Source organism: Crinia signifera, chromosome 8 (assembly GCF_055691185.1).
Source record: "Crinia signifera chromosome 8, ASM5569118v1, whole genome shotgun sequence".
Lineage (NCBI taxonomy): Eukaryota > Metazoa > Chordata > Amphibia > Anura > Myobatrachidae > Crinia > Crinia signifera.
The window spans coordinates 33,901,436-33,917,917 of NC_139224.1; the positions used below are offsets into that span (position 1 = coordinate 33,901,436).

Consider the following 16,482-nt stretch of genomic DNA (forward strand, 5'->3'; position numbering starts at 1 on the left):
AGTCTTGTGGGGATTCCCAAAACGACAACTCGCAGCGGTAGCATGTGGGGGACTGTCTAGCACAGAGCAAGGCAGCCCCACAATAGTGATGCAGACACAACATTTTGCATTTGCATCACTATTGTGCGAGCATTTGCAGTATCTTACACACTACTGGTAGCTCCTGGCTGTGCAGCCTGGCTGCAAAGCCAGTAGCTGGGTGCATTTTTTGCCCCCTACCCGCCAAATAATCCGGGCATGCCTGTGTGTCCAGACTGTCCCACCGCAATGGTCGGCTGCCACCCCAATCAAATTCAGAGCCACTGAGTGTTGATTGTTGTTTTCATTTAATGCCCCATAACGTTAAAAGTTACTTTAATGCCCCATAACCTTTTGCAGTCCAAATTATTGTTTTGCAATTCAAACAGTCTGGTTTAATTGTTTAAATTAATTGTAATTTTTTTTTCAAGGCGCTTTTTTGTTAGACAGTCATTTGGAAACATTGAGGGTGAGATTTAATAGAATGAGAGATTCAGAAAGTGAGAGATTTGGTAAGAAATCTCCAGTTTTTTTAAAGCGGCAATCATTTACATTGCTAAACCAATTTGATTTTGCTGTGTAAATGATTGCCTCTTTAAAAAAACTGGAGATTTCTCACAAAATCTCTCACTTTCTGAATCTCTCATCCTATTAAATCTCACCCTGAATGTTGAATGATGATGTTAATGTTCTTATTTTAAAGTGGCTCCACACTGGATCTGCTACTAGCGCTAGGGCTGTTGAGTCTGACTAGACGGGACTAAAAGGTTTAAAGTTACCCTCAATCACTTCTGTTTCTCAAGTAGGGTGGGTTTTATAATGTATTGCATATTCTATATGATACATTCTCCCCTTCATCATATGCGTAGCAGATTAATAATGCATAGGAATGAGTAATTATGAATAATTATGTTCAGGATAGCTCTGGTCTCTTGTGATGTGCAGACTACCAGCTTTATTCCTCCATGGGGATTTCTGCAAAAATAGCCCATAGGTTTCTATAGAAAATGCCATCTATAGGGCACAAGCTCCAGGCTTTTCAGAGATCGGGGATTACAGCAAACCTGAGATTCAGGGGTTTGATTACATTGTAGTGCTTAGTACATCCCACCCATAACCACATTTGTCATTTGCAATTATTATTGGGGCAGATGTATCATAGCAGCGCTTATCGCGCCGCTATGATACTTCCTGCTTCGCCTCAATAGCGAGGCGAAGCAGGAAGGGACATCGACAAGATGTATTAACATCTTGTCTGCCGAAGCGGGGGAGCGCTAACTCCCCCCTCCGGCGATGTCCCTTTCTGGAGATAGCGCATCAGTTAATACTGATGCGCTATCTCCTGTCCCCCAGCCGGCCGCACTGGGCATGCGCGGGATCTCGCTGTTCACGCGAGATCCCCAGCGCAGCCCACAGCTGACAGCAGGGACAGCGCTGTCCCTGCTGTTTACATAGGGCTTCGCCAGCCTGATGCTGGCGAAGCCAAAGCAGGCTTCGTGCGGAACGGTCAGCGATGCTGACCGTTCATACATTCGGCCTGCTATCATTTTGATAGCAGCGCCGATATGGACAGGGGCGCATAGCGCCCCTGTCCATTACCGCATCTCACCTGCTTCATACATGGGGGAGAAGCGGTATCAGCGCACATAACGTGCGCTAATACCCCTTCTCCCCCATATCGACGGATCATACATCTGCCCCAATGGGAGCTATTGCCAATCAATCGGTGGATTCAGTATTGAATCCCGGTGGTCGGGATCCCGGCGTTCAGAATCCCGACAGCCGAAATGCCGACAAGGGGGGGACGTGGATCGCCCCCCCTTGCGGGCTCGCCACGCAGCGGGCCCGGTGCCTCGCTACGCTCGGCACACTAATTTATTCTCCCTCCAGGGGTGTCGTGGACACCCACGGAGGGAGAATGTGTATTTCGGCATTTCGGCGGTCGGGATTCCGGCGTCGGGATTCTGAACGCCGGGATCCCGACCGCCGGGATTGTAACTGCATCCCATATATATATATATATATATATATATATATATATATATATATATATATACACACTCAAGCACTTTTTATTTATTTTTTTAGTTTTAAATGCTACAATTTTTTTTTTAAATGTATTTTGTGTAATGTTCTGCAGCAGAGCACAGCTGTATTGTCTGTCCAATTTCTTACTTAAGTTGCCCGTACACTCGTACAATTTGGCCACTTTTCACCCGATTCTGATGGATTGGGCTGAGAAATCGGGTGAAAAGTGGCCAAATTGCACGTATATGACATCTGATCCAGTGTGCGGTCCCGTGCAAATTGGGTCGGAGTTGGAAGTCGGATGTGGTGCGCATAAGATAAATAAGATGTGCAGCAGTCAGTGCACATCACGGACGCTTTTGATGTATTGCATCCGATTTCCTGCTGGGGAACCTGGTTGGCGGTGCTCCCAAATTTGTTCAGTGTAATTACTGAAAAAATAAGTCAATGCAGACCAGAGAAGAACCACAAGGTTTATGGCACACACTTGAAATAATCAATATGAGGAATTAATAAATTAAAATATAACGTTTATTTTAGCAATATTAAAATAACGTCACATATTCAAAGATCAAGAAAGATATATACAAGACATTCAATACATAAAAAACAAGGTCTCTGTGATACAATTCACTGTTGGCGAAAATGATCACTGTACTGTTCTAATGCTACCTGCCAGGCGAGCGAATGCCCGCCCCCTGCAGCCACACAAACATGCCCGCGCAATGCAAATGTATGTTTAGCATAGACATCCATTCGCACGGGAGCATAGAGGCAAAATCATTTTCTGGTCGCCGACCATTGAATGATATTTCCCCTGTTCGCAAATTATAAGTCAGTCTCGACTGACCTATATCTGTGGTGTGCGGCTCCAAGAACAGGGCATCAAGTGCCCGCCCACATACCCATGGGAATGCCCTGAATTTTCATGGGGATGCCCATAAAACACTTGGCATTCCCATGCACCATCCCCCTGACCGCCTTCATCCCACCCTGCCCCCTGTGAGTACGCCTATATGCTAATATGTCCAGAAGCTGATCAATGTAAAAGGACCCCTGAACCTCCCTCCTTACAGTGTCAGCGCATGTCCTCGTGTTCTAATACTTCTCTTCGGTACTTGTTTCCTATCACGGCCACAATCGCGGGCATCGTGTACCTTAAAGTTAAGGTACACGATGCCCGCGATGGACCCAATTTCCTTTGAAATCAGGTCCATTTTGCCGGCAAAGGAAAAATCGCGGGCATCGCGTCGGTCGCGGCCATTAACATTGCTCCCGACGCGACCGACGCGATGCCTGCGATTTTGCCATAGGCATCAATGTTAAAATAATTTTTAACATTGAAATCGGGAGCATCGCGTCGGTCTTGTGCCATTATAATGGCACAAGATGAGATGGACTTGATTAAGTCTATCTCACATAGGAAACAATGTGAAATGGGCCAATATGACCCATTTCACATTGTATATGGCCCCGTCGTTACCCCACGATTGACGCGAACCCGAAGCGTGGCGAGCACAGCGTGGAGTTGAGAATATAAAGTGTGGCGAGCGCAGTGAGTCACCGAGCCCGAAGCGTGGCGAGCGCAGCGAGCCCCGCGAGGGGACGCGTATACCTGTGAAGGGCTCGGTGGCTCGCTGCGCTCGCCACACTTTATATTCTCAACTCCACGCCGACGTGGATAGTAGGGGAATGAAAAGTCAGAGGACGCGCACCGTCGCCCCTCGCGGGCTCGCTGCACTCCCCAAGCTTCGGGTTCGCGTCAATCGTGGGGTGGCATTCAGGGTGTCAAATTGGGGGTGTAGGGAATATTTTACATTGAATCAAATGTAAAATCGGGTCCCAGGGACCCTATTCCCATTTGATTCAATTAAAAAATCAGGTTGTCGCATCGCATGCGATTTGGTCGCATGCGATGCGACCGATGCGATTTTTCCGACACGACCACCCCGATGGAAATCGGTGTGGCCATGCTAGGAAACAAGTACCTTCTCTTCCTTTGAAGAATGTTTCCCTCATGTACTTTGTAAACTCTTTGATATATTTAAGTTTCTATCATGTCCCCTTTTTCTTATCTGCTGAAAACTCAACATAGTAAGATCTTTTAGTCTTTTCTTCACTTAAAATAGTGACTCCTAAATCCCTTTCCTCTCATTAGTTTGCATTATAATGAATGCCCTTCATTCTATATTTAGCCTTTAAGTTTTTGAAACCCAAGAGAATTATTTTTGCATTAAAATTCTTGTCCAGTGGGTGTAGGAGGGGGGTTGCCACTAGCCACACTGCTAGGTCCTTGACACCTTGTCCCCGCCGCGCTGCCGGGTCCTGTAAACCTGTATAATGTAATTATGGGCACTAGTGGCGATGGTACTGTCCACATGAAAACATCTGGCTTTTATGGGCTGCATCGGCTGCAGCAAATAGAAGCTGGCCAGCACTGCGCGATAAGGCAGGGAGTTGCTTCCTTTAAGAACCCAGCTATCTACTTATATCAGCCTGGACTGGCAGTCCCAGAAGGGGAAAACATCCCCCAATGGGACTGCCTGTCCTGCAAGTGACTGGCAGGTATGACTTCCAATATGAAATCATTGCCAGTCACAGTAAAGCCACTGCAGTCTCACAGACTGTATTTGGCTCACTGAGAAGGGTGAGGGATTTTACTGGGGGTACAGTAGGTAAAATTCGCTACTGTGCTTGACCATTCCTCAAGTCTACAACATAGATCCTCAAACATTTGTTTTGTCAGTGCCTTTGTGTCTACCCTGTTGCATATCTTGATGTCATCGGCAAAAAAACATACTTTCCTTTTAATACCATTTGCAATTTTACCAACAAAGATATTAAAGAGCACTGGTCCAAGTACAGTCTTCCCTGGGGTACTCCACTACATAGAATGCACTCCATTTGCTACAACTGTCTGTTTCATATCCTGCAACAAAGGTTCTTATTCATTTAATGGTTTTATAGGCCAATCTCATGCGTTTGCCTTTATTTAACAGTCTGTCAAAAAAGAGTCTGTCACAGAGTCAAAAAAGTCAATAAGTTTTGTTTTGCATGACCTCCCTCCAGTAAATACATGCAGTTTGGGATCCTGCTATTATGCAATGCCTCTATATACACATACAGTGTCATAAGTTTGTCCCAGTTGCCCGGAGGCAAGATAAATATTGGTGCCCCCCAAATAGCTCAATCAGTAAGGTATCTGTCTCCAGTAAGACAGGCCATGGGTTCTAATACAGGGTGTGACACAAAAAATTATCTTAGGATGGGGAGTCAGCCACAGAAGCGATATCGACGGCTTTCAATTAACCGATTCAAACTTGCAGTGGAGGACATGTGCCCCCTTGGGAGCAGAAGCCCAGCAGCAGATGACTCCACTGCCTCCTAAAGTTACACCTCTGTACATATAGACTGAGCTGATCTCCCGCGACACATAGTCCTCTCCAGGAGTGCCTATGTGTCACGGGAGATCAGACACATGGGCATCATTTTTGGGGTGTGTATCGGCTGCCCAACGTCCAGAATCCCAACACATCCCAGAGGTAAGTACATGGGTTGGGGTTAGGCACGAGGGAAAGGGATAAAGTTAGGGAAGGGGGTTTGTGGAGGTTAGGGTTAGGCTGCAGGAGGGGTGGGTTAATGTTAGGGGTAGAATAAAACAATTAATGGCATGTATCCAGGCTCTGACCTTCGGGGTCCCGCTGTTAATCGTCTGATTGTCGGGATCCTGAATGCTGTTATTCCATATCCAGCCATGTTCAAAAGGATAGTCAATAGTAAGTGGTAGTACAGTTCTCATAATCCAACACCACAGGATGGGATGTTATATTAAACTCTCTTGTATATAGCACATTGCAGATACTTTATCAGACCTTCTGGACTTCTGTATACTTCTCTTATAATGAGGGTCATAAAATATGCCAGGGGAAATGAGATAGTGTAGCAGATGAATCCAAACACATTTATTTAAAATGGCGCAAATATACAAATAATATAAACAAATAGTACAAATCCTAAAACAGAGATGATTTCTTCCTACCAGAACTGGAACTGAAAAGATCACATCAAGAACTCCCTCATGGGTTGGTCATTCACTAGAAGTGAGCTCTGATAGGGATCCGGTAAGGAAGGGTTCTCCACTACACTCTCCGGTGCGTATAGAAATGGCTTTGTCATGGTGCTATACATAAGAGCCGGTGATGTGTGGACACACTGAGTGATGTACGAGTATCTTCATGGATATATTGTGAATCCATATTTTTGGCTGTTGCTTTGCATATTGATCCAGACCAATGCACAACTGCAGTGTGAGTTATCTAAATCCCAGTTATTTAGACTTAGATTATATGGACAATTTCTAGGCAATATTTGGGGACACCTATTATGAATGTTCTGCTCAACATGACCAGTATTCTGCCCATTGGGAATCATGATCAGGCAATCTTCAGACCGGACGTACAACCTTTTCTGGGAAATTTGCCCCTAAACATCCAAACTGCCCCCCAGTATGTTCATGTACGTGTCCATCTTCAATTTTATGAAAAGAAGTAGAGTATTTAAATTAAGAGTTAATGTGCGGGTATGGAATTTTTGTCATAGCATTAGTTTGTGGACGTTCCAAGTCAAAATTATGGAGACCTCAGCTGAGGCTTCTCATGTAGGCAAAAATTTACTAAGATGGGCGTTTGATTTCACATGAGATGTTGCTATCGAATATCTTCTAGAAGGTGCTAAATAAATTAGAAGTAGATTCTGACTGGTTGCCCGCAGCAACATCCTATGTGAAATAAAACTCCCATCTTAGTACATTTCCCCCGTAATATATTACCATGCATTTTGTCAAACAGATGGAAACTGGTGCCAGCAACTTGATCTAATCTGGATTATTTTGTGCCAATATTATTTGCTTCTTTCTATTCTGCTCAAGTACGACTTCTGTCCAGAGTGAAATTGCGCACGTCCGTGTTTAGTGGAGATGTTTGTCTTGTACGCTGTATTTTTGTGCTACCAAAGCCTCAAACAAAATAGTGTCTACTGCAATATCCAGATCCAATACAAATGCATAACCTTTATTGGTGTTCTTCAGTTTTACACTTTCCCTGAGATTAGATTTCCTGGCGACAATTTGTATTTAATTGTATTATAGTTATCTGTAAAAAGTTTATAGTATTTGTGGAAGGTCCTCAGGAGACCACACACTTGTCTTGCTTTATCTTCTCGCTCTTAGTAGAGGTTGGACTGATGTTACCTGTTGGAACGATAAAAAAAAAATGAAACGTTAGAAATAGATAGAGCAGACTGGGAAAGCCGCTCATCTGCTGGTATTGCCAGAAGATGAGTGGCTTTGAGGACAGCTTTGCATAGCGCTGCGTCCTCCCCCCGCTGATGGTGCCGGGCAGGGGGATCGCTATCATCGCTGGGGGGAAAGCCGCTCAGAGCATACACACTGAGTGGCTTTCCCCCCAGCAATGATAACGATCATCGCTGTCCATACATGCTGGGCATAATTGCTCAGTGTTTATGAACCACACCTCTCAAATGTTATGCAGGGATTCAATTTTTACCCCGGCGGCAACCACCAGGGAACACAAAACAGAGCAATTCAATTATTGCTCCGTTTAGATGCCTGGTAGCCATGGGACAATCCGGGATTCCAAATATCGGAACGTCCCGACAGACGAAATCCCGGTCCATTTTCATTTCTCTCGACTGTAAATCGTCAGCCAGAATTACATTTTCGGGCTGTCGAGTGTCAGAAAGTCTGAGGATTGGTGGAAACGGCCGTTGGATTATGATCATCAGTGGGCATTCATCAGCTGATACTGTCAGATTATAAGGTATACCATCCAAATAATTAACAGCACTCAGTGTTAAGCTAGGGACACACCTAAAAATGTATCTGTCCAATCTATCTGGTTGAAACAAAAATCTGTAATGTGTGGGAGCATATAAGAATCAACCCTTTGCTCCCAAATGCTGGAAAACACAAATATAGTGATTCAGATACATTGGTTAAAGCGGTTTGATTTATCAAACTAAACTGAACAATAGTTTTTATCTATTTTCCAGTGTTTGAGAGCAAATAATCAATTGTCATTACCAGATTTTTGTTTCCACCAGACAGCTTGACAGATAAATCTGTGTGTGCGTACCCAGATTGAGGTTGAGCCTTATTCAATACCTGTCACATGCTATAATGTCTAACAAGTGGTGTTATAACTCTGATCAGCAAATGAAATCTCAGTTCAGTAAATGACATACACTGATGAAATATCCTGCTGAGAAGCTTCCACTTATGATCCCAGTGTTTAGCCTAACGAGCCTAGTTTACAGATCATTTACAATGATAAACAAGTGATTCACAATTACTGTGTGAGCGCTTTCATTTTTATATACAACATTGTACTTGAAGATATGGCCACTAGATGGCACTCTTGTACTTCCATAGAGAAAATTGCTGTGGAATTGACATAAAGATGAACTCAATAACAACAACAATTGATAATGACTTTAGTGGGTTTTAACCCCTTACCGCCGCAGCCTGTTTTTGCCTTCCTGACAGAGCCCTTTTTTTCAAATCTGACATGTATCACTTTATGTGGGGATAACTTTTTATTGCTTTTACTTATCCCAGTGATTTTGAGATTGTTTTCTCGTGACACATTGTACTTTAAGTTAGTGGTAAATTTTGGTCGATACAGTCTGTTTTTTTTTGTGAAAAATACCAAAATGTCAAAAAAAATTTAACATTTTGCAATTTGCAAAATGTTAAATTTTCTGCTTGTGAGACAAATAATCATAACACTCAAAATAGTTAATAACTAACAAAGACCATATGTCTACTTTATTTTACCATCATTATTTCAACCTCCTTTTAATTTTTTTGGACACTAGGGGGCAGCAGAGACAAAATTATACACAGAACACAGAAAACGCTGCAATTGGCTGTTCACATTTGAACAGCCAATCGCAGCGATCGCCGATGGGGGGGGGGGCATCGCTGCCCCCCCTGGGCCACGAGGGAAGATGTCTGCTGTCAGGGACAGCAGCCATTGTCCCTCTGTCACCGCGTCTATAGACGTGGTGACACTTTAAAGTCATGACGTACATTTATGCCATGCGTCGGGAAGTACATCCCGACCATGACGTAAATGTACGTCAAATGTCGGGAAGGGGTTAATATTGTTCCAAACTCCTGTATCTTATACCTGGAAATGTCCTTGTTTTTCACTGTTCACCAATAAATTTCTAATATTTTTAAAAACATTTTTTAGAATAACTGCAAATCTCACTATCTATTCTAAAGGCCCATACATACTGGGTGACTTTGAGCTTAAAGTCGCTCAAAACAGCAGGTTTGAGCGGCTTTCAGCTCAAAGCCGCCCAGTGTGTATGGCCCCGCGATGAGCACTGCTGCACGCTCCCACATCATCGCCGGGAGAGCCACTCATCTGCTAGTAATACCAGCAGATAAGCGGCTTTAAGGATGGCTTTGCATAGCTCTGCACTATGCAACACCGTCCTCCCCCCTCCATCGGTGCAAGGCAGGGGGAAAGCCACTCAGTGTGTATGCACTGAGCGGCTTTCCCCTCAGCGATGTAAATGATCATCGCTGTCCATACACGCTGGGCATAGTCACCCAGTGTGTATGGACCTTTATTCTGGGTGAAATAGTTTATATTTATTGGAACAGTGGGGCATATGTATTAAGCCTTAAAAAGAGATAAACACGAGGGTGAGAGAGTGATAAACATCCAGCCAATCAGCTCCCAACTGTCATGTTCTAGGCTATGTTTGAAAAAAAAAAAAAAAAGACAGTTGTGGGTGGATTGGCTGGACTCTTTCAGCATCGTTTTTATCCCTTAATTACACTATTTAAAAAGCAAATAATGATCTGTAACAAAGTTCACGTAGATAAAGTGTAGAGATAAAGTACAAGCAAATCAGCTCCTAACTGCCATGCTGCAGGCTGTGTTTGGAAAATGACAGGAGCTGATTGGTTGCTACATCCCCCTCATAATCATCTAGATTACAGTCAGGTCTTTTAGCAGTGACAGACAATAATATGTAACATGCAGCTCAGAAACCAAATAACAAACTAGGTGGTGTATTTATGAAGTCTTGGAAAGTGATAAAGTAGAGAGAAATAAAGTACCAACCAAGGCGCTTCTAACTTTTCAATTACAGCCCGTAACATGGCAATTAGGAACTGATTTGGCTGTTACTTTATGTCTCTCTAAGCTAGGGCCACACATAGCTGCTCAGCGGGTCCCGTTCAGCAGGACCCGCTAGGCTGTGAGGAGCCTGTGTGAACCTTTTGAAAGGGGCAAACTTTTCACCATGTTGACGACATGAATGTCAATGTTTTTGTTGTGTCGGCCTTTTGACTGTTGATCTATACACGGTTGACCTAACAACCCATATACCTGGGTGAGCTCAATCTGGAGCTGGCCACATAGAAATGAGAAGCAGTCCTCCTCCATCAAGTCAATCCCTGCCTCATTCAGCGACTGCCCCTGGGACTTGTTGATGGGCATCGTAAAGCAGTCCTTGAGGGGCAACTGCAGTCTCTTGTATTCAATGGGGTTTTATGAGTGGTACAGTATGTGTTATATGAGCACTTAGCTCCCCCAGAGCACAGCCAGTGGACAGTGTGGCCTCAATGACATGCCTGTAGAGCACCTTTACTCACAGCCTGGTGTCATTGCACAGCAACATGACTGGAAACCCCCACTTTGAGGAGAAGCTTGTGGACTGGGAAGGTTGATGGTGTTGAGGAACTCCATGAGGTCCACAGACCTGTACTCCATTTCTGCCCCTTCGATCGACTCATGTACTATGTGATGAAGATATCTTTGTCGTTCTTTGGGTTCAAAATGGCACCCCAAAATTTGCCCCTTTGAGGTTGATAATGTGGCTGGTAGGAGCTGATTGGTCAGTGATAAAGACCAGACACTTTATCACTTCACCGAGCTTAATAAGTCTACCCCTCATTATCACATCAGGCCAAAGAGAATCTGTGAAAGCACATTTTACCCCTTTTCACCCCCAAAGTGGTCGAATTTAAAAAAAACAAAACTGAGTGGCAACAATATACGTCACAAATGTCATGTTTTTAGGTCCAGGAATATGGGCTGGATGTTAATGATTCAGTCAGTCTGTCAAGATATTTTTTATATGAAGATGGTGGTAATTTAATAACTCCACCCTCAGAAGTGATCTAAGCATTTGGTACACACCACTTAGTTGGTTTTGGCAATGTTAGAGGGGCTATTATTATTGTTTTCACCCCTCAAAAGCCACAATCACACATATGTGTGCCAGGCCCATTATAACAGGACAACCCGCAGCATGGTGTCTGTCTGTTAGAATGTGACATTACATCATCCCGTTTGCCCGATGTGTGGGTGCCCACGGTCTCTAGTGACGTCACCAGACTGACTGTGCTGTACGGCCAACTGAGTGATAATGCTAACAAGCGCGGCAATGGTAATGAAGAAAGGAGCGATGTGCCGCTCTGACCTTCAGTACATTGATGTCCTGCGGGTGTTAGGGGGTATTATATCAACCGCTCAGCATGTAGGGCCTGGATCAGTAATTTCCACTAATTACCCCTTTACTGCACAGATGGTGGGAGATGGGGTGAAGAAGGGGGCATTGGGCTGAATGAAGGGGCCCTGATACATAACTTCCAGGGTGGTAGAGGATGTTTAATACGCAGAGGAGGGGTGTATAGTGGAGTGGGCTTATTATCCATAATTTTCTGGTGGGAGGACAGCTTGCTTGACTGCAGATATCTCCAGTTCCTGGAAATAGATTTCTTAGATTTTTATGGAATTATAAACTAGAGAATCCCACCTACCAAATGGTATTGGGGACTAGGGGATCAGAGTTCAGGAGGCAGAGCAATCTTCCAACGAGAATATAAAACTACATACCAGGTGTGTGGAGCTGGAGCAGTAACCAGCTGCTGGAAGGCTGATATCTCTGGTTCTGGGAACATTAGAGACAAGCTGCTAGTGTCCTTCAAAGGAGGAGAGTCCCAGCTTTTGGAATATTCCCTCAGAAAAACTCTAAGTTAGACAGAACCTGAAATATCTGACTGGGAAGAGCAATTAAAAGGCTTGGATGGGGACCACTGCTTTGAAGTCAGATATCTCCGGTTCCCAAGGGACGATTTTAAAAATTCGGTACTTGTGAGTTATCCGGACGCCCGATTTCTAAATCGGGTCGGATCGGGACATCGCATCGCATCGCATGCGACCATCGGATGCGATGCAATGCGATGCGATGACCCGATTTTTCCATAGGAATCAATGTTAAAATGGACTGAGTCCATTTTAACATGGAATTCAATGGGAAAAAGGGGTCCTTTTCATACCCCTACTATCCAAGTGGGCATGGAGTTGGATATAAACCTGTGGCGAGCGTAGCGAGCCACCGAGCCCGAAGCGTGGCGAGCGTAGCGAGCCCCGCGAGGGGAAACGGAATACCGTCCCCTCGCGGGGCTCGCTTCGCTCGCCACGCTTCGGGCTCGGTGGCTCGCTACGCTCGCCACAGGTTTATATCCAACTCCATGCCCACTTGGATAGTAGGGGTATGAAAAGGACCCCTTTTTCCAATTGAATTCCATGTTAAAATGGACTCAGTCCATTTTAACATTGATTCCTATGGAAAAATCGGGTCATCGCATCCGATGGTCGCATGCGATGCGATGCGATGCGATGCGATATCGCATCGCATCGCATCTGATTGTATGCCTTAACTTAAGGCATACAATCAAAAAATCGGGCGTCCAGATAACTCACAAGTACCAAAAATTCTTGTACCCATGGAAATAGGGGACCCTCAGCTTTCAGCCTAGGGCCCTTAGACTCCTGGGGGGGGGGGGGGTTCTGGGTACTCAGAACCCCCCCCCCCCCCCTGCGTGCGCCACTGGATTGGCTGGTACTTTATATCTGTCAACTTTATCTCTCTAAGGCTTGGTATATAAAATGCAACTAGCCACGGTAGTCTGCGGGTCTCTGGGTCCCTTACTGCGAGCGATATGCTACATAGCATTGTGCTCGCACATCACCATCTGCCCCCTGGCTGACTAGCTGTGAAGCCAGGTGCAGGCCAGCCATGTTTACCGTCGCAGAGTGTCCCGGACATGCCTACATATTCTAGGCCGCTCCCAGAAAATGCGTAGGCCTCCCAACCCTAACAGTTCAATGCTGCCCCCGTCACATCATTGCTGCCCCCGTCGTTATTCAAACTGCGGTAACAGTTTAAGGGCCAGATGTCGAGAGTGATAAACAGCCAGCCAATCCGCTCAAAACTGCCATGGTACAGGCTTGGTTTGAAAAAATGACAGGTAGGAGCTGATTGGTTGATTGTTTATCACTCTCCATTTTATCACTTTTTGAAGCTTGATACATCTGGGCCTAGGCGTTTACACAAACGCCCTGGCGCAGAGATTTGCTAACGTGTTTGAATTTGGCCCATAGACCCTTTTGTTTTGATTGTTGACTGTTTAAGTAATTGATACCCCTTTCAGACAGAAAAAAAGACCCGGGAATTTCCCTGCTCTAGCCGTGTCGACCTGGGTTTTTCTTCTGTCTGAAAGGGTCAACACGGGTCTAAAGTTCTGGGACTTCGACCCAGGTATTTACCTGGGTTTTTCCCGGGTCTGTATTCCAAAAACCCGGGTCGCCGGCTGTCTGAAAGGAAACAACCCGGGTTTTTGGGATTATTACACATTATTAGGCACTGATTGGCTTTCCTGGTGGGGTGCTGGCTGATTGGTTGTGAGGATAGGCTTCTCTGATTGGCTGGGAGGGCATGGCAATGGAGCTGGCCTCTGAGGTCATTAGGGAGCTGAAAAAAGGATAGCATGGCCCACTGGTAGAAGCAAGAGGTGAGAGCTGCTGGCAGTGAGAGGGGAGGAGGATATCGGCAAACAGATGACTGGGACAGTCAAAGATGCCACAGTGTACTCAAACATTGCAAATATACTGACAGCCATGTGAGGTAACATGTACCTTCCAGTGTATAAAAACAAAAAAACTTGTTTACAACATATCCTTGTGTCATGCCATGGTTAATGCAGTGAGCAGTCACCACCCACTTTTGATGACCTCATCTCTGTGTGCCTTTAAAACTGTCCTATTCTTATGACACACAGAGTTTTGCAGGAAAAATCCGGCTTCTGTGTGAAAGGGGTCGACACGGGAAATACCCGGGTTTTTGCTCCTGTGTGAAAGGGGGTCAGCACCTTGCTGCCTAGTTCTACCCGGGTTTTTGTATCCGGGAAATACCTGGGTTTTTGGGATTTTTCTGTCTGAAAGGGGTATGACAGAATCCAAACAGATTTCTGGCTAGCCAGTTTGTCTTCAAGTAAAAATAAAGTAAAAATAAAAATGAATATCCAAACAATGTTGTACCTGAAGGCTCTGAGAACCTGGGGTTGTGCCCTGCAACATACAGAAGGACCTGTGTAGCCTGTTTAGCAAACGTTGGTAATGGTCTAAATTCTTGAGGCAATGATATGCAGTCCTGTTATCGGACACTAACTGGGGTGGGGGGTGGGGGTGGGGATTGTTGTACCTTATTGAAGTCGCACTAAGGGGATATTTATAAAAGCTTGGTAAAATATAAGATTGTGATAAAGTACCATCCAATCAGCTTCTGTCATTTTTCAAACAGGGCCTGTAACATGTAAAGCTGAAGCTGATTGGCTGGTATTTTATCGCTGACAATCTTATCTCTCTTCAAGCTTTAATAAATACCTACCAAATCTTTTGACACTGATGTGGTTGGTATCCTCTTGTTATCCAAAAAACATTTCTCTTGAAATACTTATTAGAAAGCACATTTATGAGTGAAATAAGACATGAGGATTCTTTAAAAATAATGAAGGAGGGCTCTGTGTTGCACAGGTTCTATGTGCAGATTCTCAGCATACAGTTACAGATGGGGCAGGCTTCTTCTTTGCTGGCGAATCACCAGACTGTCACCGCTGGCGATCCGCCAGCAGCCTGCCTCACCATCTGACTGAGACGCGCGTCTCAATCTCCATCGGCGGGGCGACGGGAACCCTGTCCGTCTCCGCTTCAGGGAGACGGACAGGGTTGGGGGGGGGGGGGGAGGGGTGTGCGGGCAGGCGGCGGGGACCCCGGGTGACTGCCGACAAGCCGGCCGTCATCCGGGGGATGCGCTGGAAGCGCCGTCGGAAGGGGATGTCCTCTTGTGCGTGCGCGTCCCCTTCTCGCTATAGAGATGGCGCTGGCGGGGATGGCGGCTGGCGTCGCCATCGCCATCCCCTGCAAAGATGGGACCTGCCCCATCTGTATATATATAATGGGCCTAATTCAGTTTGGCTTGCAAAAGCAAAATCTCTCTCTAATGGGCAAAACCATGTGCACTGCAGGTGGGGCAGATGTAACATGTGCAGAGAGAGTTACATTTTGGGAGGGGTGTGTTCAAACTGAAATCTAAATTGCAGTGTAAAAATAAAGCAGCCAGTATTTACCCTGCATGGAAGCAACATAACTCACCCAAATGTAACTCTCTCTGCACATGTTACATCTGCCCCATCTGCAGTGCACATGGTTTTGTCCATTAAAGGAATTTGCTTTGGCAAACCAACCTGAATCACCCCCAAGGTGAGAAGAGTTATATAACATGATATTGTAGTACAAAACTGGTCTCCACTTTTGAATACAGCCAAATTAAAGTGATGAACTATTCACCACAATATTGGATACATTGAATATACATGTTTTGGGTTTAGATACAATTACGCTCAACTGAAAAATCACCTACAAACAAAATAAATAAAATGAAATAATCGGTCATCATAATATTTCACTCATTATTTTGCTGTGCCGCTATTTCCGCTGGCATTACCAACAGCATTGAAGGAAGTCAGATTCAGGTTTTTTAAAGTCGGATGTGTTTTGTCAGAAATGGCCGCAGGTGGTAGAATTCACGTACGTTTTTCGACAATCCTTGTCAGTTTTTGGCGATCGACGGACTGTCCGACATTCGACAGACAGAACATTGAAAGAATCTGATGAAAACGGCCCGGGATTCCGATTGTCGGGACGTTCGGAATCCCAGATGGAATACCCCACCCATAAGCTTAAATAAAACATCACGTAATGCACATGTATGCTAGATCAAAGGGATTATAGCACATCGCACAAGGTGACTCCCATTTCAGAAATGCTTGAGACCAGAATATTTTGGATATCATATTTCCATATTTTGGAATACTTGCCAACCATAATAAGATATTTTGGGGATGGGACCCAAGTCTAAACACAAAACGCATTTATGTTTAATGTACACCTTATAGTAAAATATTGTATACAATTACTATCAGGCAAGGTGTAAAGTATTTGGCTTATATCATACACATAGGCTGAAGATCATTTTATATGATATTTTTAA

General features: G+C 44.8%; 1 protein-coding gene across 1 annotated transcript in view; it reads right to left on the reverse strand.

Moving 5' to 3' along the window:
* Positions 1–5,992: 5,992 nt before the first annotated feature.
* The window catches only part of SACK1F (scaffolding CK1 anchoring protein F), a 49,237-nt gene continuing 38,747 nt past the window's right edge, over positions 5,993–16,482 (reverse strand). Inside the window, exon 5 of the mRNA XM_083156124.1 lies at positions 5,993–7,294. Coding sequence (XP_083012250.1) covers positions 7,230–7,294 — 65 coding nt within the window. The 3' untranslated portion in view covers positions 5,993–7,229. The remainder of the gene's footprint in view (positions 7,295–16,482) is intronic.